At 40.6% G+C, this 22,783-nt stretch overlaps 2 protein-coding genes across 6 annotated transcripts; one reads left to right on the top strand and one right to left on the bottom strand.

Annotated features, from left to right (window-relative positions):
• Window positions 1–259: 259 nt before the first annotated feature.
• Window positions 260–6,769, bottom strand: LOC112575078 (protein ABHD14B-like). Of its 2 annotated transcripts, none has more exons than XM_025256638.1 (6): window positions 6,664–6,769; window positions 5,800–6,010; window positions 5,340–5,458; window positions 4,674–4,839; window positions 4,258–4,490; window positions 260–3,558 (listed from the first exon to the last, which is right to left on the bottom strand). In XM_025256638.1, exons 2-6 carry the CDS (start codon window positions 5,942–5,944, stop codon window positions 3,367–3,369), a joined length of 855 nt encoding a protein of 284 aa, XP_025112423.1. In that variant the 5' UTR covers window positions 5,945–6,010; window positions 6,664–6,769; the 3' UTR covers window positions 260–3,366. The 2 variants fall into 2 exon arrangements, with proteins under 2 accessions (XP_025112423.1, XP_025112422.1); XM_025256637.1 differs by lacking the exon at window positions 6,664–6,769 and adding an exon at window positions 6,393–6,545.
• Window positions 6,770–9,124: 2,355 nt separating this feature from the next.
• LOC112576076 lies at window positions 9,125–21,773 on the top strand. Of its 4 annotated transcripts, XM_025258314.1 has the most exons (14): window positions 9,559–9,668; window positions 10,410–10,612; window positions 12,003–12,140; window positions 12,651–12,790; window positions 13,117–13,178; window positions 13,528–13,632; window positions 14,993–15,080; window positions 15,374–15,520; window positions 15,976–16,062; window positions 16,801–16,966; window positions 18,230–18,390; window positions 18,766–18,884; window positions 19,787–19,909; window positions 20,143–21,773. In XM_025258314.1, exons 3-14 carry the CDS (start codon window positions 12,051–12,053, stop codon window positions 20,886–20,888), a joined length of 2,034 nt encoding a protein of 677 aa, XP_025114099.1. In that variant the 5' UTR covers window positions 9,559–9,668; window positions 10,410–10,612; window positions 12,003–12,050; the 3' UTR covers window positions 20,889–21,773. The 4 variants fall into 4 exon arrangements, with proteins under 4 accessions (XP_025114098.1, XP_025114097.1, XP_025114100.1 ...); XM_025258313.1 differs by lacking the exon at window positions 10,410–10,612 and having other exon boundaries at window positions 9,125–9,668; window positions 18,766–18,878; XM_025258312.1 differs by lacking the exon at window positions 10,410–10,612 and having other exon boundaries at window positions 9,128–9,668.
• Window positions 21,774–22,783: the final 1,010 nt, after the last annotated feature.

Genomic DNA, 22,783 nt, shown 5'->3' with positions numbered 1-22,783 from the left:
ATTTCAAAAATTACGGGTGGGAAAAAATCATATTTTGGTGTTTGTAAACAAAGTGACTGAATCAGAGTGAAAATTTTATCACTGCACAAAACACTGGAAATACCCACAGAATTCAGGATTCAACCATGTTCACTGCTCATCTGCAATATTTACATCAACGAATGTTCGGTGAAACAAATGGAATGTGTCAACAGCAGCCTCTGAAAAGGTTTCACATGTTGAGATTTTCGTTGTCCATGAAATAAAAACGGGGCCAGAGCATGCTAGGTAGTGGATTTATTTTTGCACAACTGTCTTGATGCATCAAAGAAGTGTTGAACAACAAAAACTGAACTATGCTAAATTATAATCCATAAAACAGAAGAGCTCATCTTTGCCTTCAGCTGTCACTACCATCCCACTGCTAGGCATTTAAAGAGCTGCAGATCCTGATCAGTTTTCAATACATCAACTGGCTTGTTTAAATACTTCTTCCTCAGTAGACAAGAGCACATGGTTTTCAACTATACAATGGAACTGTCAACAGTTAAGTGCCCTTCTTAAATAAACAAATCTTTGACCAAGTTTGGGGAAATTTTAAAGGTTTTAAACCAACTGTAGTGTAATAATTTGTCCACAGACAAGAAGTTACCATGAAACCTATGTATTTCAATATTTAAATTAAAGGACTCAATGAAGGTGACAGAAGTTAGTACTAGTGTGGATAAATGAAAAACAGCTGGAAACAAACCCATCTTTTACATATACTGTATTACAAAATATATGAACAATACATGATAGTTATTGGTGGGTGCCAGAACCAATTAAATAAACTTAAAATATTTCTTATGGGTAAAAATATGCTCGGCACTCAAACAGCCTTCCAGAACAGATTGTGATTGAGTGCTGAGGTACCACTGTAAGAATTAAGAAACATCTAGAAATAATATTGATGGAATTTTGAGTTAGCTATTAAAGCAACCTTGCAGTACCAATAAACAATGAGCAAAAATATAATCTTCAAAAGATATGAAAATAAGGATTTTCAAAACTAACAAAGTAAAAAAAAGTGAACAATAAACATAATGGAAGGCTTGTCAAAAAGAATGGCAACGACAGTCTGAGAACGAGCATGAAATGAGTACCAAAGACATACAATGAACAGTCATGGTTTTTTAAAAAAAAAAACCGAACTTAAGAAGCCATGCAACAGGTGGTCACAATGTCATGTTACCATGTGCTTCCCCTCAGTTTAAGTGATTTCCCCTCCATCTATCCAAGATTAAGTGTCTGTCAGCTCCACCTTGTTTAGTAGCAGACACACATGAATTTTAACACTAGCAAATCTCCTTCCTCATTAAGGGATAATTACATCTATCACAATTGTAAAACATCCAGTACAATAAAATTCCAGCACAAACTTAAGACATTGCAGTCCCATGATAATGGTGCACAACTTCTGTTGTGGAGAAAGATTTGCTTGGCATTGATCATCTTATCCTGCACAGCCTGAAATATGGTTGGTAAAATTAATCCTATTTGTTAAAAATAGATACAATAAGAAATAAATACGTTACCCTTTTTTGGCTATAGATCTAAAACGATAATATAACAAAGTTGATTTATATAGTGCTTATCTCCACCATCAAAGTGATTTAAAAAACCCACACACAGACAAAATAATAATAACAGAAGCTGGTCTCAAAAGTAAAGAGTTCATCTGCGCCCCAGTAGTGTAGTTTCTCATGATGACATGAAGACGAATGCCATCAACACAGATGCAGTCTGCAGTCTTGCCATTACATGGAATTGTCAACAAATCAATAAAGTTCTGCTTCAAAAAGTAGCTGAAAGTTATTATGACGTTTGTATGGAAGCACAACTTGCAATCTTTGGTGCAGTGACCTAACTTTGGCAGACAGAAATATTGTTTCGTCAACACAACTCCTGTTAGAGCCTCATGCTAAGGATCATTGTAAGCTTAGTTTACCGGGGAGGCAAAATGTCAGCCATATCAGACCTGCCTTTGCTGTGCATCAATCTTGCTGTGACAGCTCAATTTCAAAACTGTCTGGACAATGGAGAAAACAGAGTCTGAAATCAACACTGCTAATGCACAGGTCTAAAATCTAAGTAATAAGAAAATGTGACTGTAGAATAAATGGTCTAGAAAAAAAGAACAAAAGTGGTGCAGACACAGAAATCAATCTAGGAACATAGCAAATAGTGCTACAGCTGCAATAATATAATAATGCAACTAAAATTCAACCGACCCAAATAATTATAAGCTTTTCTGAATAATTGCTGGTTTTCAAGCACACTTATCCTGTTTCGAAATGAGCACTCAAATTTTACAACATATAAATATTTAGGTTATTTGCTAATACATGGGATATGGGGGACATCCCGAAGGTGGTAGTCACACATGAAATGTAATGGAAAGTTTTCAGTTTCATTAAACAACACTGTGGTAAAAATAGCTTTATTTGTCAAGTCTTCTTTACTTGTAAAAGGCCCATGATGCTGTAGTACATGGATTTTAAGATACAAAACAGTCGAGAACCCATTTAGAATGCTATCTACACACATAACAACTATAAAGATACATGAACATAAAGATACATAGTGCCAAACTGGATTTTTTTTTTTAACCCCTCAAAAATGTGACTTGCTAATTCACACCAAATTTGCTACAGTATGAGCAAATGATCTGAATGCTAAGTTAGGGCACCAAAAAATTGTAAAAAATATTTCTTAGTAGGAAATCCAATTTAGCAAGATTTTACTAGACAATGAAACTACTGTTCCGATAATGATGAAGCTTTCATTTTCCTTATTTTATGACAAAATATCTGATGAAAGACTTTTCACAGATTACATTTACAATCAGAATATACCTAGCACCAAAAACAAAAAGCTGGATAAGTTCATCTGCTGTGGTTCCTATGAGTTTGTGGGAAAACCTGGTATTTCCCTGGATTAGTAGCAAGAAATATAATTCAAAAACACCATCCATACTGCTCTCTCTCTTTTCCCACCACAAAAACACACATATACACAGATGTATACATGAACACACATATGCAAAATCCTTTAACAAAAAGAAAACACAATCTATTTCCTGTAACAACAAAATATCTTTTTACATTTGTGCATTATGTTTTTGAAAAAAACACCATCATCCCGAACAAAAACAAACAACAAAAAAACACATGGGATCAAGTCCCATAGTTGATTTAGCATGCTTACTGAAACATCTGACCACATGTTATAAACTAAATACATCTCCCTTGGCAACATCCTCTTCAAATGCAGTAGCTGCACTAGCTTTAAAGGTAACTCTATGATATAAACAACTGGGCAAACATCACCACACTAGCTGTGTAATCAGTGTTCTAAACTGGTAAGAAAGTAGTACAGGGCTTTATGGAAAAGCTTAGTATGATCAGCATTATCAATATAGCAGGCATGAGTGCCATCTGGAATGACAGCAATAGTGGACTTGATAAGACGCTGAAAGTTCTCCTTGCTTTTCACTCCTGTTTCATCTTTTGAGCCGTACACAACGAGAGTGGGAAGCTGCAAGAAACATCGGATCCTTGATAAGCGGTTACTGCATCTGACAATGCCTTTTTTTAAATGTTTCTTAAGGAAATTTTTGTGTCTGTTTCCAGTAACACTAAAATATCACATAAAACAATAATGCAATTATCATCAATATTCAAATTTTTGGAGTATAATAATTTGTGGACTAACTTTAATAATCTGTGGACTAATAATAACAATCTATGGATGGATTATAATAATTTGTAGACTGACTATGATAATCTGTAAACTAACTATAATATTCCACAGCTATACCTTCAAAAAATGGACAACCAAAAAGGATAAATTATCCAACCACAGAACAGAATTTTTTACAAAAATGCTTCAAACTTCCTAAACAATAAATCTGAGTTTTCAAATATTATTTGGCTTTAAATCTTTGCTGTATCACAAACATTGGCATACTACTACAATGGTCACTGAGAAAGAATCATGTCCACTTTAGTTGATTATGAAAGTTAAGGCGTGATATAGTTTCTCAATTAGGGACATGTCTTCTTACCATGTCTTAAAGGGACATAACCAGAAAGAGAGAGAGCCAAACGAACTGAATTTATCAACAGTGGTCTTTTATTGCTGCTGTTCCTGCAGATCAGTCCTACCTTCCTTCATCACTGTGGGTCAAAAGGAAAGGAGTAGAAAGATTAGCCCTTATCTAAATAAGTGGCTTACCTTACTCATTGAATACTTGTCTAGGAACTCCCCAGAGTTTACTGGTGCTATAGGGATGAAACCCACTGCTCTTTCTAGCGATTTTGATGGATCATTGAAAAGGTATGGGAGGGCAAACTTTCCACTCATGGAAGGGCTTATGATAACAGGCTTGATGTTCAGCTGTGCTATCAGTGCTTCCATGAATTCAGCTCTGTCATTCTCCACTGTTGTGTCTCTACTGTTGCCATACCCTGTAATACAACATTCTTTTTTATTTGCTATACTTTATACATATGTGAAATGTTGTCCCTTTCATCAAAAAGAACACTAGAAACCAAAATTTTAAAAAAGTTATAAGGGTGAAAGCACCATGAATATCCTGGGAAAATTCTTAATGATAACTCTTGATTGAAGAGTTTAAAAAAATGTCTTGCCTGGAAGATCTATTGCTATTGCTCGGAAACCCCAAAATGCAAGGTACTGAAGTGTAGAAATCTTCATCCAATCCTCGGAAGTAAATGACTGTCCATGAAGTAAAAGCACTGTCAGTTTGGGAGTGCCAGATGCTGGTCCAGATTCACGAAAAAAAATTTTATGTACCTGCAGAAAACAAAAAGCAAATATGCTAGTAGCTTGTGTTCCCCTTTCTATTCAATAATAACCCTAGAAGTTTTCTACTACCAGCCAGTTCAGTCATATAGTACTGAACATAACTTTTAAAAACTATTTATATAGCCATATGAGATCCTTCACTGACCACACCAACCTACTACTGCTGGGGCCAACATGATATGATCCCTACACAACAGTTGCTGAAAAACTGGCATGGTACAGTAAATCTACAGTCTGTTTTTCTATATTCAAAAAGAGCATCCGCATCCTTTACTAATCTGTATTCTCTCCCATGCCTCAGTTTCAGCTTTGTAGTTAATAACCATTGCTATATATCATCAAGTTTACTTAGTTTATACAAAACTTAGGCAAGAGTAGAGGAATCAAAGAGTAGTGATCCCAATATTGCAATGAAGGAAACTGATTGAATATATTAAAAGACTAATTAAAATTATTAAAAGACTGATGAAGGAGACTGCTTCACTCACTGTTCCTTTCATCTCCACATCCACTTTATTTTCCTTGATATTGATGGCTTTCAGTGCATCGTCTTTTGGAACAGGATAATCAGGAAGATTCATGATGTCAATTTCTTTCACCTCCAGACCTTTTCAAAACAAGAAAAAAACACATGCAAATACATGTTCATTCACATATACTATAACAAAATGTGTAACAACTTGGTGCTCTTAAGAAGCAGGTTCTCAGTTACACTTCACCAGAATCTTTTAAACTACATTTTCTTAGACACTTGCTCCACCTGCTCACTGACCCAACCTAAGGAAGATTTCACCATGACTACACATTTGTCCATTTTTAAAGGGATTAATGTGATGCCTTCCCACCAATCACATGCTTACTCACACCCCAAAACCATGCACACAACATCTCTACAATTACATGCACAGAGCATCTAAATAACAAAATAAATGTCAAGACAGTACATACCTTCATTAAGAGAATCTGTAACTGCCATACTGTGGGACCTTGAAAAAGGCAGCCATCCTGCTTTGTAGATAATAATGCCACCAGCTACAAGAGCAATCAAGCCAAAAGCCACTGGCTTGTTGAGAGTAAGACCTGATGGAGCCATTTTGTCCTCATGTATGTACACTGAGCAAATGTCCTGGTCTGTATGGTTTCCCTCTACAGACCTGCCCTGTTAGTATGACATCACAATGAAAATATTAAAGTGTTTCTGCTTTGCAGCTTCTTCTTCTGAGATTTGATTTAAGCCATGATGACTTAGCATTCACAGCTGTCAGTTTTATCTCACTGACTTGTAAAATTGTATGAATATGCATATATATCAAATTATTGAGAATGTATATTTTACAAAATTGTTTACGTGTAAAAATGCACGTGGGCTCCATTCCCACGCAAAAGGCATAGTTTCGTTTTTAAACAATAAATCCCAAGAGCTTATAGCCTATATTAATCCACTAGGCTCAACCAAAGTCCAGCAACACATAATTGCTAAGTTTTTCCAGTTCCCACATAACGCTCAACATTTTCCAGCGAGTTAGCCATTGAATGCTTACATAAGCCTTCTTCTCTTCACACTGAGTCCTTCGTAGGCGTATAAAAACCATTTAAAATGACCGTTCGTACACGTCTTTCCTCCGTCCTTAAAAGCGGCCCCTGTGTGGAAGCGACACGTAGTTGGCCTCTCAAACTTGAAAGCCACTATCGATTTCCAGTCATGCTCTATTTTCACTTTTATCAGCAGAGTAGTAGTCCTGAAACTGCTTTGTCCTTCAATATCTAATAATTTTTCATGATTTAGGGCAAAACCTGGTTTCGTGCACTTACCTGATTAATATCTTGGGTTCTTGTTGTGTTTCTGCTCGGTGACTGTTTCGCTTCTTCGTATTCAACCAAAAATAAAATGTTTCTAGAGTAGGCTCCCCTACTTGATGCAGACGAGCGGCTTCATGCATGACCAAGCTTGACGACTTCTGTAACATATTTTGCTACTACAGGTATATATATATAGAGCGCCACACTAAAGTACTAAACAGAGTTTCCATGAGAGCGAGAGAATGGTGGAAATCTGAAAAAGATCGACGTACGTGTTGGAGAATTGTGAAATTTAGATTATCGTTAATTGGCACAAAATACGAATTCAAAAGTAATCAAATGTAATCAAATATTTTAAGAAAAATCTCGTGTACCGGGATAAATTGTCAAACTATAAAACTATAACACATATATACACACACAGAGAAAGAAAGATATTGTACCCTGCTAGGTCATATACACTTGATCATCTCTCGATCTGTACAATCATATATGATATATAAAGTTTTATGATGAATGAACAATCGGTGATGAATAATTACGATATTTTATCTCTTTCATCGATCGCTATCAATTCTTGTTTAATCATCAGTCCGCTGCTGCACAGCTTCTTATCTCGACATTGATATAGGGTGTGGTGTCTTTGGTTGACCTAAATAACACGATCGATTTAATTCTTTGGTTGACTTATAATTGTGAAGACATTAATTTTGGTTTCAATCCCCCGACAGATAAGGCTGGCAGTTGGTTCTAAGTCTGTTCACACTGGTTTTCTACAGGGGGTTGGTTCTACCACAGGCGAACTATTGGAAGTTACCTGGGTGCGTAAGCGCTGATAGGGTCTTGGAGATGATCGATCCACGTTTTTGAAAAAATGTAAATTGTTATTATTAATTTCACACTTCTAAATATAAAGTCATTAAATCATAAGCACAGCATTTCTTATGACGGAAAAATATCGTACCGTTCAATGAACAGTACATCGACCTGCTATAGAGACTATATATAATAATTCACATGAAACATTTTAAAATCCTTTCTAAAATTATAAAATATTGTCTTGTATAAGATACCATCTGGATTTCAAAATATGATCAAAGTGTGATTTATTGTGGAAACCACACTCTAAACTACTGTTATAAAGACGATGTAAGATCGGGACTCCAGTCTTCCTCTTTCTTCACTTGAACTACTGTTACACAGACATGCAGCTGATGCCATCAAAGATGAAAATAGTTGTCCCCAACTGTTGTTCTCTATCTCTCCTTTGTGTTTTCCTTCTTGCCTTTTCCCAGGTCTTTCCCAATTTCCTTGTATTTAAGGGGTGTGTTGGAGAAAAGTATTTAAGGGCTGTACGTGTTGGAAAAAGGTTAGAAAGATATATACATTGAATGGTGTGAATAACAATTAACAATTCACTTGTACAAATAATATGTAACCAACACGTCAAATGACTACGTAGAGTGGGCTGTCGTACCAGAAATAACACAAGATTGAATTCCGCACTGAAGTGTTTTATTCAGTTTGCTCAGCGTCTGGCCTAACTGCTCTCTCTCTCTCTCAAATTCACGAAGCTCACACACCACTGTCAGCCCTGCTATTTTATTCCCCCTACCCTCGAACATTCTAGCCCTTCTTCGCACAAAGACTTTCTACTTTGAACATTGCTACATTGTTGAACATCATTTCCTCCCTCGCACGAAGACAAGACATTTTACTTTGAACATTGCTACATTGTTGAACATAATTTCCTCCCTCGCACAAGACATTCTACCTTTCACATTGCTGCCGTGCTGAACATTCTGGAATATAGATGCAAATCTACAACCCAAAGACATATTATACTTCGTACACTACTAGAGTGCTACAAATATAATTGTCTTCTATCCAGAAATTCACTTTTCCCTTTAATGAAAGCTAATTTTTTTATTCTTTTCCTCTTGTTCTTTGTAGCAAAAATCTAGCTTAAAAAACTGTTTATGCAATATATATATGCCCAGTTCTACCAGAAATTGAATTATGCAGTTGTCAGGACTACGTACGAGAAACAGGGATAACGTCTGCTTTGTTGTTGTTTTTATAAAGCAATGAGTGATGCTAATAAGACTTCCGGATATCTACATATATCTGCTACCAATGTTCTACATTTACTAAAATAAGGTACGTTTATCTATCTTTAGCTCTATTTTTAGCTTAGTCCTCTTTTCTCACGGAGAACATAACGCAACGCATGTAGGGTTACGTACATAATATAATCCTAGTGATGACTATCACTGTTTGACTCACGAGCACACACAAAGCAAAAAATGCTTCATAAGCCTAAAAATAAACCCCAGAGAACATAAAATTATAAATTAATTGTTTAATGTTACTAGTATCGTTACTCGAATTTTTGTGTGGGAGGGGGAGGTAACACTCGCAACAAATAATTAAAGTTGTTACTGACGCTAGTCGCACGTCGTCAGTGAATACATAAGTGACAACAGTCCAAGAAAGACGCCAGCATCGTAAGGATTATTACATCGGGAAGTATAAATCACAACTGGATTATCGTCTTTGTGGCAGACGGATAAATGTTCTCTCTACATCGTAACTAACAGTTGTCTTTCTTGCGGCCATTAGCTCCGTCAACCAAAATGGCCGCTGAATCGGACTTCAACGTGTCTGGAAAGAAAAGATGTTATCTCGACAACGCCGAAGAAAAATTTCATGTAAGTTCCTCTAAAATGAGCAAAGACAGTGAGTCTCAGGCAGCTATAACCCCACCAACGTCGGCTGCAGGTTGTGGTTGTTTGTCATCCACACCGACTACTTTTTTGGAATCTGTGAAGTCAGCAGTACCGTGTTTAGATCCGGAGAGCCAAAAGGACATCATACTGTCACCGATATTGGCAGGGGCACAGGCTGATTTCATGGACAGTTCATCTGCCATGTGCGCCGGGGAGGCAGTGTTTGGGGATAAACTCTACCAGCATGCTTCGTGTGCGTCACAAACATTTGGAAATTCGTACAAGTGGGTAAGACTGATCTTTAACGGATTTTGTTTTCAATCATTATCATTATCAGTCATAGGTTTGGCTGTATCTCTCAATTCTTTCACTCTTGCCAGCTAGCCACTGCTCAGTACATCTCTCACATAAATACATCTTCATTGTCTGCTTTGTCCACAACAGAGATAGACATTTTCCTTGTAGTAATAAGCTATAAATGCTGTTACACACATACGCACACTTAAATCCTTCTCGCCTCTCCAGCGATGCGTGATTATATTTATCACCTATAGTAGTGTAGCAGCAATTTCTGCTTGTTTTTAAGTCACTCGTAGCTGTTAAAATGTGTCAGGTGAACGTTACTTGTAACAAGAGGGTCCTTCGGTGATGCGTAACTCACAATCACCTATAACGAATCATATCGCTTCATGCATAGCGGCAGTCGTCTCAATCATACATCGTCCACAACAGCCTGTACATCGCAGACGTAGATTTACGTTCGTATGAACACTTTTCTGCGTTGGAAGTCCTGTCACACGCGTCCCTGATCTGTCGATACATGGGTCACCCTAACAATAAATTTGCCCCCTCCCCTTCCCAAACAAATACTATTTTTATTTCCTCATTAATTAAAATGCGTTTGAAGAATAAACATCGGATTTTACTGGTATAGAAGACTTTTAAGGGGAAAAGGAAAACCTTCACCTTGATTAGTTTTATTAGAGTTGATCACCCTTTTGTCACACGCATACCAGCCTGTCATAACAGGTAGTCTACATAAGCGGAGTATAGGCTGGAAAGAACGACCTAAGGATTGTCAGACCACCCGTGTCCTGTCATGTGACTTGACCAGTCGTGACTCGAATTCTCACGTCAAGCATCCAGCACGTGCGGATCGCCTTTCTTGTGAACTGAGCTGGGCGTGAATTTTCTCTCACACAACTCAAATCGAGCAGGGCGCTTACAGGCAGGTATGTTCACGCGCAAGACCCTTCTGGTCTCCGTGTATTCTCGTTTTTGTAATTCCCCACTTTGCCAACTATTAGCGGAGTTCGTAACTGTTAAAGGCCAGTGGGTTTCTTGTGGCTCGGTCTTTTGCCGTGGTAAAAGACGGTTAGGGGTGGAATGTGATGTTTCTGTGAAGTTGCAAATATTAGTGCTGCGATTATTACCTCGCAAGTTCACGTGCACGAGTAGATGGAGCTTGTATGATGTGAGCATGTACCGAACGAAGATTTCAACTAAGGCGGATTATTTCCCCTTCTCTTAATTATTTCTTAATTCCGAATTGTTTCATGATATGAGAAGATGAAGTGCAGTTGTTTTGCAGAAGCAGAAAGGATGGGAAATGGAATAATAAGAACAATAAATAAATTTCTTGTTAGGTAGTGGCCCGCAGAGTCTATTTGATGGTAACCCTTCACAATTTCCGTCACATCCACTAGAACAGCGGTTTTCAAACTTTTCCAGACGAATACCACTTTCGAAAAATTGAATTGACCGAGTACCACCTCCCATCCCTACCCGCTAAGTATTCACAATAAGCGACACAAAAAGAAATCGCAAATGTCGACGGTGTTCATTTGAACCTGACGTCGACAGGATGCTCTTTCAATATTTTGCAGAGCGTGTTATGTATTTCAGGAATATAGTACAATATTCGCCCGAAATGATGCACAGAACGACATTACCGACCACGCCTTTCAGGCGGAGACCTAGCAACATCAGCGACTGCATTCGGTACAACGCACTACATACTAGGGTGAATGTGCTGGCAGCAACTCCGACACAGAACCCCATGATCAACCTCGAAAACACAAACTGGTGCACGTCTTACACGTGCTGACCCTTGACCTGATAGAACAGAGCCTTTTGTTACTGTGTTTGCGAAGTGTTGCGACTCGGCTGCGGTAGTCTTTCCTCTCAGCCTTCACCATAACCTGTTTGTTTTACCCATTGACAGTCATAGCTTATAAAACCCCAAGTAAATAACAGCAACAAAACAACAGGACGGTTGCTAGTGTTTAATGGCTTCTTTCCACATCCCTTCCTGCTCTTGTTGTCATGGGCTAGCACAATACAGCCTAAACATCGGCATTGATGATACAGAATGACCTCTCGCTTCCAAGGGACGTTCTGTTACATGGGAAATATGTACATAACTTGCACTTCGCTGTGGCTCTGATTTAGGGTAGTGAACACACTTGAAGGCAAGTGGGCTACAGAGACAGATTTTATAAGTTGTCAACTGTTTGTTTGCTCCTTTTCTTGTTCGCTTCGTAAACTGTATGTGGATTGTCTGTTGTACGCTGTTTGTTCATTTGTTTGTTTCTTTCTTTGGCGGTTGGGGGTTCGTTACAGAACACCGAACAAACTGATGCAAGACCTCGCCGAGAGCTCCATGACACCATGATTATGACATCCGGCGTATCCAAGGAAACCCGCTCGCTTCTCATTACAGAGAACTGTAATGAAGGGCTGAGGCAGAGCATCGAACAGGTAGGTTATCCCTCACCGTCGAAGGCTTCCGCAAAGTGTTTGAAAAATATTAATCCTTTTTTTCGCCATTATGTAAAATAAATTCTGCAACACATAAGGAGAGAACTAAAGTTGACGGTGACAAATACTGGCGACAAACGTGTTCTTAAGCTGCTGCTAGTGGCAGAGTTCGGCCACTTTGTCGGAACTTCTTTCTTGTTTTCAGTGCCATACTTAACGCTAGCGTGTGAAATACTTTTATCAGCAGTTTAGGGAAAACATACGGATTCTATAGACGTTTGCCGTCATTAATTGTTTTTTTTTTCTTGTTAAGCTTGATTTGTCATTTCTGATGATTTGTCGCTTTTGATGGTTTGTCAGTTTATGTCGCAATGGTTCGTCATCTCTGACAGGGCCTCCCTTCCCCTTTCATCCCTGTCCACATTCTCCCTGCCCCCTCGAAGTTGTTACGATCCGGACAGGGAATCTTCGGCAGTTGCAAGGTCACCAGGTTAATCTCTCTACTTTTAGGTGGTGTCGGACCACGAGCTGTTAGTTTCGTCTCCCAGCGAGGCGCTCGTCGTCTGCAGCGAGCGCGTGTTCCAGCTGGTGTGGGTGCAGCTGCCCAATCCCCCGTCGGAGGATTACCTCAGCGTAATCACTGCCATCAGGTACGTATACCCGGCCACCCGAAAGATGATGTCCTTGTTTAAGCAGCGCCTACCCCCGATTGCCCAGCTCCTACCCTGAAGAACTTATAGTCTCCTGCCATAGTGTGTGTGTGTGAGAGAGAGAGAACTTTCATATGTGCACCATGACCTACTGTAGAAAAAGTGGGTATTGTAAAATACGTTCATAATAATAATGTTATTATTAGCTACACTTCTTGTTGACGCATGTTCGTGAGTGTATAGTAGAAGGCAAGGACTGTGAAATATTCCATTTTGGTATTTCCATTGAGGGGAAAAATTTCATGCAATCGACTCTCCTTCCACAGGTATTCCAGTAAATACAACAGAAAGACCATCATCTTAGGCGTAACCAGTGGACAACCAGAAAGTATGTAAATAGATACGTGCACCAGTTTGTGTGCATGTGTGCGCGCGCGTCAATTTTTACGTGTGGATGCCCGTTGCTGTTGTAGAGTTTCTGCGCCATCTTTATGGAAAAATATTTGCAACGAAACCCGTTTTGTATGTCGTCATACTTAAGCATTCTTGAGAACTCATCAGACATCACTCCGACTAAGACTTCGGTTAATACACGATGAAACAAGCGAGCTGGCCAGGAAAAAGCCTTCGCAATATATTGATACATGATTGCACGTTTCAAAGTCGTTTGAACCTGCATATTTTATATGTGTGCACGCGCGAATGTGTATGCGTCCTTTCCTTCTGTCTTTTGTCAGTCGATCTTCATCTTCACGGCGTGGATGAAATTTTGCTGGAACCTGTGTCAGTGGCGACAATTCGACAAAAGTATTTCGACTGGACGTCCGTCAAGCTCATACCGTGTACGCATTATCTTGTTTTTTTTCCCCCTGTGTATGACATTTTAATGTGTGAGTGGAAATATGGATCATTCTTAGTATTGTCTTAATATAGGAATAGTCTTAATACATGTATGTGGGATTTTCTTCCTTTGTCGGTTTTTTTCATACTTTTCTATATTATAAAAAAAATATTGCAGTGTCAAGTGATTGAATGCATTTTTCCCCCCTATTGTAATAATTAGTGACATCCTGTCAGGGACCTAGTCAGGGTACTAGTACTGAACACGTGCGGGGATGAAAGGAAGTGAATGATGGACGTTTCCTGAATGCTTGTCTTTTAGATTTTTTTTTTTTTTAAAAAGAAAAAAAAGAGAGGTGTGACTGCAGAGGGAGAGAGGAGTCAGCGATGAGAGATTGGGGGAGGGAGAGCAAAGGGTGAGTGGAGGTGAAATTGGATACTTAATTGTGGGGGAGAGTATTGCGTTTTTGGGAGTTGGAAGTGAGAAGTCACTGCCGAAACAATCTACATGTACTTGAGGGGGAAAGAGAAAGGGATTCGGAGAGAGGTGGACGCTTGTTTTAGGAGTAGAGAGCCATTGCCTAGAGTCTTAGACGGTGTCTCACTAGTGTGTAAAAGATTGAGTGTGTTAATCGAACTGCTATTGCCAAATCAGTGAGCTTTAATAGTGGATTTTGTGATAGTATTAGTCGAAGGGAAGAGCCATTGCAGAGACGGTGTGCTTGACTGGAGCAGAAGAAATTCAGAGCTTTTGTGACTTTTTTCATAGGGTTTTTTTTTTAATTTTTGTTTTGATTATTAAGCGTAGGCAGACTCATACAGGCAAATCATTTTGTTTATTTGAGAGAAAGAACGCTCAATTGTCTGACTCCGCTGGTGTGCTCGACAGAGTGTGAAAGGGAGACACTACGCGGTGTCGTGACACCTCCCTTTTATAAACCTTCTGTAACTGCTTGTTGTAGTGTCCAACAGCGAACTAATTAATCTTACGAAAACGAATCTGTCTTGTAGATGTTACAGCTGTAGTAAGCCACACATTCTATACACCACAGTGGGATTTTTGCCAGAGTCCGTGTGCGCAAGGACAAAAAAATGTCACCAGTCATAACATTCGATGTGAACATAACTCCCTGATCTCAATAACGTACTATATGCCGGCCACTTCATCTGTTATGTAACTGGCATATCGTTGCACAACGCTCACGTTAGACATAATCATAACTATGTTCCTAGGTTAGGAAGCCTCTCAGGCACTTGCACCAGAATCCGTAATCACAGTCTTTTGGCTATAGCAACGTGAAAATTAAAGCGCTACGTGTGTTTTTTGACCATGGGTGTCTAGCCACAGTCGTTTGTTTGCAGATCACGACATCGGGCTAAAGGAGACGGCCATAGCGCCAGCCACGCCAGAGTCAAGCGTAAGCACGGAGTCGACCAGCATCGAGATCAGGTACAGCGGCCAGAAAGCTAGGAGAGACAGGAAAGACAAACACCATTATTCGGGAGTGGGAAAAGTTAGCTGATCTTAGCTTACATTTGTTCTGAACGCCGTTAGGGGAAGGAGACGGCGCCATGCTTAGGTGCTTTTTAAATAGAGGCGAAATGCTTTTAGTTTTCAAAAGTCAAGCACACATTGCTCGTAGAACACTAACTTTAGGAGTGGCCTTTCCAGTCACCTTTGCTAAACATGGGAAGATGGGTTTGGCGATGTCCAGAGTTGCTGTAGACAAAATGTTGTTGCAGCTTGTCCTCTCTGGCCTCGGTCGTCACGAACGATAGTGGTATCCAAGGCGACACAGACATGGTGGACCTCAAACCACCGCCAGCTTTTCTGTTTCCGTCCCAGCAGAGTCAGCCACAGCCACAACCCACTAAAGACTCCAAGTTCGGGTGAGTTTGGCAGGAGACGAATGTCGTGACCCCAATGGTCAGTAAGGGAATATCTGTGTGATATTCAAATTAACATTTCTCTACCTCATCTTTACTGAGAGATCTTGCGTTGTTGTGTCTCTATATATTTCTTGATATATTTCGGTCTGTGTGTACTAATCTTATTTGGAGTCTGTATTTGTATACTTGACTTTTTGTAAAGTGTATTTTTCCAGCTGTAAAATGGGGATAGGCTTTATTAAGTTATTCTGAAGCTCCATTAACACATCTTCAATAGATCAAGCACGGCGCGAGGTGATGGATTCGTTTGTAGTGAGCGCATGTGCCGCAGCGAGTCCGTTCAATACACGTTGAATTTCAGAATTTGGTGATGTCAGCGCCAATGCAGAAAGGGGTGATAACTTGCAAATAAGGCGTGGTGGGCCGGCCCGATTGTTTTGTTGGATCTGTTTCAGGGTCAACGTGCCAGCTCAGGTCAGCGGCCCATCCACCCCACCCTCCTGGTGTCGCATGGAACACGCCACGAAAGAGAAGCACCGCAGGTGAACCAGAGAAGTGCTTGACTTCCTGACGGACCCCTCTCTTAACACTTCCCCAAGTTTATTTTCTTTCTATTTATTGTTACAAGATCAAATCAAAGGCTTACATTAATGAGCTCAGTTGTTCTGAGGTTCGATTTAGTTTAGAATTGCTAATCAGGAAACTTAAGACATAACCGTAGTAAAGCATTGGTAAGCCTTAACATTTCGCATTGTTCCTCTCTATATCTTATAAAATGCTGATTCTGAGCTGAGCTCAACGCAGTCTTCTTAAAGGAAAACCTAAGTGCAAACTTAGCTTGAAATGACTGTGTTTAAGTCTTTGTGATTCCCTTACTCTAAGAGAGAAGTTAGATCCTTGTAGCGACATACAAGCCATCAAACATCTAGATACTGGAAAATTGATCAGTGCACATAGAAGTAATCTACTGGGTGATTGTGCAACGCTCCATCAACATATTCTAGAATCTCTTGAGTTGGTTGTCGTCTTTAGTGAAGTCAGTAATTAGAATTTAGGACGATCCACATTTTCTTTTCTAAGGAAAATAGACATTTCACAACCCCTTTTGACGACAACACTGTGTTCTGTTAACATGCAGCCTTGTGGGCTTAACTCCCTGTCTGACGGGTAGGCCTTTAAATGCTTGTGTGCTTATAACGCAACGCACAGTCGTCTTGAAAAGCTTTCTGAACAGCCACTCCTGACCTGTGGAGACAGACTTTAAAACGTGGTTCAAACAGTTCGTCTCAAGTCCACAGGGAACGGATCAAGGACAGCTGCGATCAGCTGAGGGTCCTCCTGCCGTACGTCCGCGGCCGCAAGACGGACATGGCCTCTATTTTGGAGATGACCGTCGACTACCTCAAGATCGTCAACTCCAAACTGCCCCACGAGTTCCACTCTCATGTAAGATACTGGAGATTGTCGTCTCTCTTTGTTCTTGTCTTTTTAATTTTGTTGTGGATGGTGTTGTTTGGGAGGGGTTTCATCGTTATCATCATCATCATTCATCCGTTGATTAAAATTGGCTGATGGTCAAGCTTCCTCATATGTACCGGTCAAAGGTGGTGGTGGAAGGGGGAGGAAGCTGGCTAAACGCAGAAGCTGACAGATCTAGCCACCTTTTCGGTTTTGCGCAGGCCAACGGCCAATCGACTCCTTCAGTCCTTATTACCTCATCCCAACCAAGGAAAAATTGTCGCACTGCTTTGTGGGAAAATTTGGGAAAGATAAAGGCTAATGGAGTAAACCAGACACAACAAATCGAGGACAATAATCAGATGGTCTGGTTAACAGCCAAATCGACTACCTCCTGTCGCCACGGTGTTTCAGATTTAGCATCAGTAAGTCCAGAATAATATAATATCCAGGCGTGGACATAAACAGTGACCGCAACCTTGATGTTGAAGCTGAAGGCTAAACGCTGTTCAACCAATCCCTGAACTCGCTTTCTTGTGGTTTTGGCGTTACTTTTTATATCGAAAATTAAATGCTGTTGCCAATGCCCTTGCCTTTCCTTTTCCGTGCTTAGTCTTTCTGATCGGTCGTTCAAAGGCAAAGGCCAAACCCTTGTCACTAATACAGTATAGTGAGAATGAGTTGTCGTGGAATCAGATCTCGAGCATGTTGTTTCTCATGTGCTTGGGAAACGCGCGTGTGCGTGAGAGAATGATCAAGAACGACTGTGTTTTGCGACTTGGAATTTCTGCATTTTAGGTGTCACTATCTGAATTCCGTTGCTTTGTATCCTTGCCTAGCTTCTAGATCTCGAGGCCTAAGCAAACTTTCGTAACCAACCTTATAATATAGAATATGCGAGTGTTTGGCAAATTGTTTATTTGATGTCAGTTACAATTCTACCATAGGATGTCACATGTTCGACAACGTACGATTTAGGACCTCAAAACAGCGAGGTTTTGAAGAACTTTCCTCCTGTCGCAGTACCTCGGGCATTTCAGCGCCCTCTCGATGACTAACTGATAATTTTTTTTAAAATGTAGGCATGCAGCATGGTGTTACTAGCATACAGTTCAGTGTTCACTTCAGACCAATTACTAACATGACGTTCAGTTCTCACATCTGGCCATGTTCATGTAGCACCCTGTAACTAACATACCGCTCAGTGCTCACAACCACAGAAGCACTTGTCATGATGATCCTGGGTCCTAGGTGCTGGACATGATGACCAAAGGCAACGCTGCTGCCACTTGCGGGTCGAGACGAGCCTCGGGGTCTGGAGGACGGGGTGCTGGAGGGAGAGGGGGCAGAGGGCGGGGCTCCAAGCGCGGGACCACCTCCCCCTCCAAAAGCTTGAGTGCAAGCAGCATCACGTGAGTGCCATGTTTTTTTATTTATCTTTCATTGCTCGACGTCTGCAAGGGCTAATTTGAGTTTTTAAATCTTTTCTACTTTTTTTATTTACTTAAATTAATTATACGGATGTCGGAAGCACAAATATATTGGAAATATACTACACGTAATAGGATTTTTCAGCTAACTTAACATTGGAAGTCGACTTCGTATCATTGTCTGTTAACTTTCACAAACCGTTGTCTGTTACCTCGCTAAAGGTGTTTGAAAAATATAAACGTCTTTCGTTTTGACACATAGTGTACAGCTTTAAAAAAAATGTGCCTTACAAATGTTGTGTAGCTTGACAATCGCAAGCCGCGGTTGACGAGTTTAATGGAACGATCTCTGTGTAGTATCTTAAACAGCAGCACCGAGCAGCAGGCGGACAACTTCCTGTGCACCACTCCAGGCCGGATGCTGACTCGCTCTTTGTCCCGTACCGGCTACTCGCCGTCCGGCAGTGGCGGTAAAGGTCCGTGTACGTGCGTGCATGTTTAAGCAAGAATGAGGTCTTCTGCCAGGACTTTTGAGTGATTCTGAGGACTGAGTGACCCCATGTGTTCCATATTGTTATAACAAAACGGGTTCAATCGTGTAACGCTCAAAGCAGTTCTTGCTTAGACGATGGCTTTGTGGACTATAATAATGCACTGCCTTAGGCCAGTCCTTGAGTTAGCGACGGCAATGTTCCTCATCTGATCACATTGTTAATATTACAATATTTCTTTATTCGACTAAGCTCGTACCCATACCGATGTAAGTGTAAATATCTTAACAACAATAAGAGCTAGTACATAATTTATGCATAATTGCTAGATAAACTCTCTCAAAAACCATTTAACATTTCCCACACCCTGATATTCTCAAACAAGACCAGAATCATAGTAAAGTGTTTGCATAACGCAATGAACTCAGGTTATTTTTCCGTTATTCTGAAGATTTACCAGCATGTTAAACCTTTCCTTGGTAAACGATCCTGAGGTAAATTAATAATTTTTTCCCAATATACAATACATTTTACATAATTATGCATTAACAAACAACGGATAAAACCATATTTACTATGTATCGTGCTGTTATGAGTTTTTAAGAAACGTTTCAGTCCAAACAATGAGACTTTTGCAGTATTAATATCAGTACATAAACCCCGTATCTCAGCACCATACAAAAGAGTCAGTTGTACCTGGGTGTCTAATAATTTAAAGAATATTGCTGGATTGGGTCTCGTAGCTTCCAAAGAACTTGAAATGTACTAATTATTTCTCTTCGTTCATTAGCGACTAGATGCCCGGTCAGTAACACGGTTATACTAAACCGCCACTTTCTTTGGAGTGTGTGTCGCATTTAAAGAAGTCTCTCGTCTGTTCTTGTCAGGATCCAGTGGGACTCGTGGCTGCAGGACAAACAAACGCAACCAGTCTGCGACCTCTGGTCTGACCCTCTCTCCGGCAGGAGGTCGTGTCAGCGTGTTCTACTCAGGTGACAGCAAAGAAAGAGGTGTGGTTCTCAGTACTCATCCCCGATCCGCCCCACGCCCAATATCGTATACTACCGAAACTAACTTTGAGTTTTATTTTATACTGGCTAGAGTTGGGTTTGAAATATGTTTCATAAACTGGCTTGAGTAGCTTGTAAACTAGTTCGAGTTGTATGATTTGTAAACTGGTTTGAGATGTTTTGTTAAGTGGTTCGAGTTGTTTTGTAAACAGTAAAGTTGTTTTCGCTGGCAGGCTTCCTTCAGCCGTCGCACCACATGGCAACGCTCCTAGTTTCAGACGGCTCCCCGCCCTCTCCCATCACCTCCACGCCCACATCGTCGCACGGCCTCAACCCCGTAAGCATGCACATGACCTGCACGGCGTCGCCCGCGTCGTCGTCGTCGATGGCGGAAATCGGAAGCATGACCTCGGGCCCTCGCCTGTTCGCCTCAGCGGCTCACCTGGCCCTCGAGCGGCTTGTCTCTCAAAGCGGCTATGGTGCGCCACCGGGCTCCATGACTTCTGCTCTCCCGACGAGATTCTCGCTGGGCGGCGAGCGGGACACAGCCAGCAGTAGCAGTGGTTTGTCCATGGGAACAGCTGGGATGGCCATCCCCTGCACCACCTCGGGCATGGTGGGATACGGGGAATCCCCGGCGGCCCCTACAGGCTACTACCACTACTACTCTGGCATGGCGGACTTAAGTTCCGCATACGCCGTCGCAGGCGGAGGAGGGGGAGGAAACGGGGGTGGCATTGGCGTTTGCGGAGGCGGATCGGCAGGTAGCGGCAGCGTTGTGACGTCACTGTGCAACGACTTTTTGACCTCCACCCCGCTGATGCGCCTTCCCACCAGCTGCTCCTCGGCCTTCGCCTCCCGCCTGCCGCCGGCACCCTCTCGTGGCAAGGTGGAGGAGCCAGACCAGCATTTCCAGTCCTTGACGGAGGCGGAAGACGTGTACGGCTCCTTGAACAGCGCCACCAAGGGCGGCAACTAACAACCGACAAGGAAACAACGGTGAGAGATGTGAACTGCAGTTCCATGACGTTTATAGAGATGAACCGCAGTTTCATGACATGTAATTTGCCATATGCTGACGTCAACTGATTATGTATTGCTGTAGCATACCTTCTGTCCAATGTTGAAGCTTTGATAGAAGTGAACTAAGTATCAACCAATGGATTGGGGTTAAAAAAAAAAAATTAAAATTTGAGTTTATGCGAATATTTTCTCATAACATTTTGTTACCTCTTGTTCAAGATTATCCCTTAGGTGGGACTGTTGGATGTTAATAAAAATTCCTACGACATTGCAACGAAGTAAACAGGGTACTATTTTTTATTGTTATTACTAATTGTTGTAATCAAAATTGAGACTAAAACAAGAAGTTACGATTTTTGTATACTGATAATATAAGATGTAAGAGTTTCTGTTAACAGTGATAAGTTTGGCTCAAAGATTAGAGCTGAGAAATGACATTTTATATTCAGTTGTCTTAGAATAAGTAATTGTCAAAGTTGTAAGAAAAATTATATTAATTTATTATTAATTGGAATTATAAATTTGAAAATATCTGTATAAAACAAATGATCAAGCATATCTGATAAATAAAAATATTAAGTTTTGTGATACAATTTGTGTTAAATGGTATGCAGTGAGGTGACATTTTAGATCACAGCATTATGAATTTCATATTACTGCAAAATAAGTTTTCAGATGGACTTTATTTTCAGATGCATTCAGTAGTTAGTAGAGTCTGAAGTAGGTGTTATAAAAATCTAGTAAGCTATATATTGAGATGACTTCAACAGCAAGCACAAAAATATAGAACTGTAATGTGTGTGTGTGTGAGGGTGAGATAGATGAAGAAAAAAAAAACACATGCAGGTGCAAAATACAGCATGTAACTGGAAAAGATACTCCTTATCCAGGTATATATATATATACACGTGTACTATTTTGTTTTCCCTATATCACAATAAATCGGGTGTAGATCCTCCGAGATACACTTTCAGATCATTAACTGTCGATTTAAACAGTTTGCACGGTATACTCTCCATTTTCAGACGTTTGTATGCCTCGTAACGGTGACATCCTCCAAAGGAGTAGTAGTAGTCTCCCCGTTGTCGGCCCTTGATCCACAACACATCAATGGGCGGCACGCTTCCTCGACCGTATTCATCCTCAACAGATCAGAAGAAAATGTTTTTGTTACATATAATCAGCAACACAGAAAACGCTTGATGTGAGCCGCAGTTATCAATCCTATATCTTTAAAGATGGAAATACAACAAGCTTAATGCAAACAACAACTACAATGAACCAAGTAAAGGTATTTACTCGAATTGCGTCCATCAGGGAGAGCACTTTCTGCTCGTCCAAAACCGACGGAATGGGTCGAATGAGAACCCTCATGGGCACGTCATGCACTTCGTCAATGTGTGCTGCGTGGATAGTAAGCGTGTCAGCGAGGCATTTTGAAGACAAACTTCTGTCTCTGTCGCAACTGTCAGCAGACATCGTTCTACTTGAAATTAATGATAAAAAAATGGCGTTTCGAACTGCTGTCGTCACCGAGGTTCTCAAATATTGTGTCGTGCCAACTGTTCCTTGTTTAAAATACCAGTATGAAAGGTTCAGGTGCTCTCCCAGTCTGTGAAATGAAGCCCTAGCAAGCGTTTGCATGATGCAAGTCCGCTTGAAAAACGCTTTGTCATCTCCGGCATGTCAACACAGCGTCTTCCATATGTAAACATCTACTAGAGTTATCTCCCTTGTGGATGCGATGTTTATAGGAACGCGTTCGTCTGTTTGTTTGTGTTTCATGCCGTGCCAACAACTAAGGCTGAATCACGGTGTTCGTCAGGAATAGATGATAAGCGAAAGACATTA

Source organism: Pomacea canaliculata, linkage group LG11, assembly GCF_003073045.1.
Source record: "Pomacea canaliculata isolate SZHN2017 linkage group LG11, ASM307304v1, whole genome shotgun sequence".
Taxonomy (NCBI): Eukaryota; Metazoa; Mollusca; class Gastropoda; order Architaenioglossa; family Ampullariidae; genus Pomacea; species Pomacea canaliculata.
The sequence above is the reverse complement of the archived record's forward strand: the minus strand, read 5'-3'. Positions and strand labels throughout refer to the sequence as shown.

What these genes read in the sequence shown, in the direction of transcription:
- LOC112576076 (XM_025258312.1), top strand. Translation starts at nt 9,288, where the DNA reads ATGGCCGCTGAATCGGACTTCAACGTGTCTGGAAAGAAAAGATGTTAT. An exon ending in ACTAAAGACTCCAAGTTCGG is followed by an intron (nt 15,521 to 15,975) that starts GTGAGTTTGGCA and finishes GATCTGTTTCAG; the next exon opens with GGTCAACGTGCCAGCTCAGG. An exon ending in TTGAGTGCAAGCAGCATCAC is followed by an intron (nt 18,391 to 18,765) that starts GTGAGTGCCATG and finishes ATCTCTGTGTAG; the next exon opens with TATCTTAAACAGCAGCACCG.
- LOC112575078 (XM_025256637.1), bottom strand. Translation starts at nt 6,443, where the DNA reads ATGGTTTTTATACGCCTACGAAGGACTCAGTGTGAAGAGAAGAAGGCT. An exon ending in AATAGCAATAGATCTTCCAG is followed by an intron (nt 4,491 to 4,673) that starts GCAAGACATTTT and finishes GTTGTATTACAG; the next exon opens with GGTATGGCAACAGTAGAGAC. An exon ending in ACAAGTATTCAATGAGTAAG is followed by an intron (nt 3,559 to 4,257) that starts GTAAGCCACTTA and finishes TGTTTCTTGCAG; the next exon opens with CTTCCCACTCTCGTTGTGTA.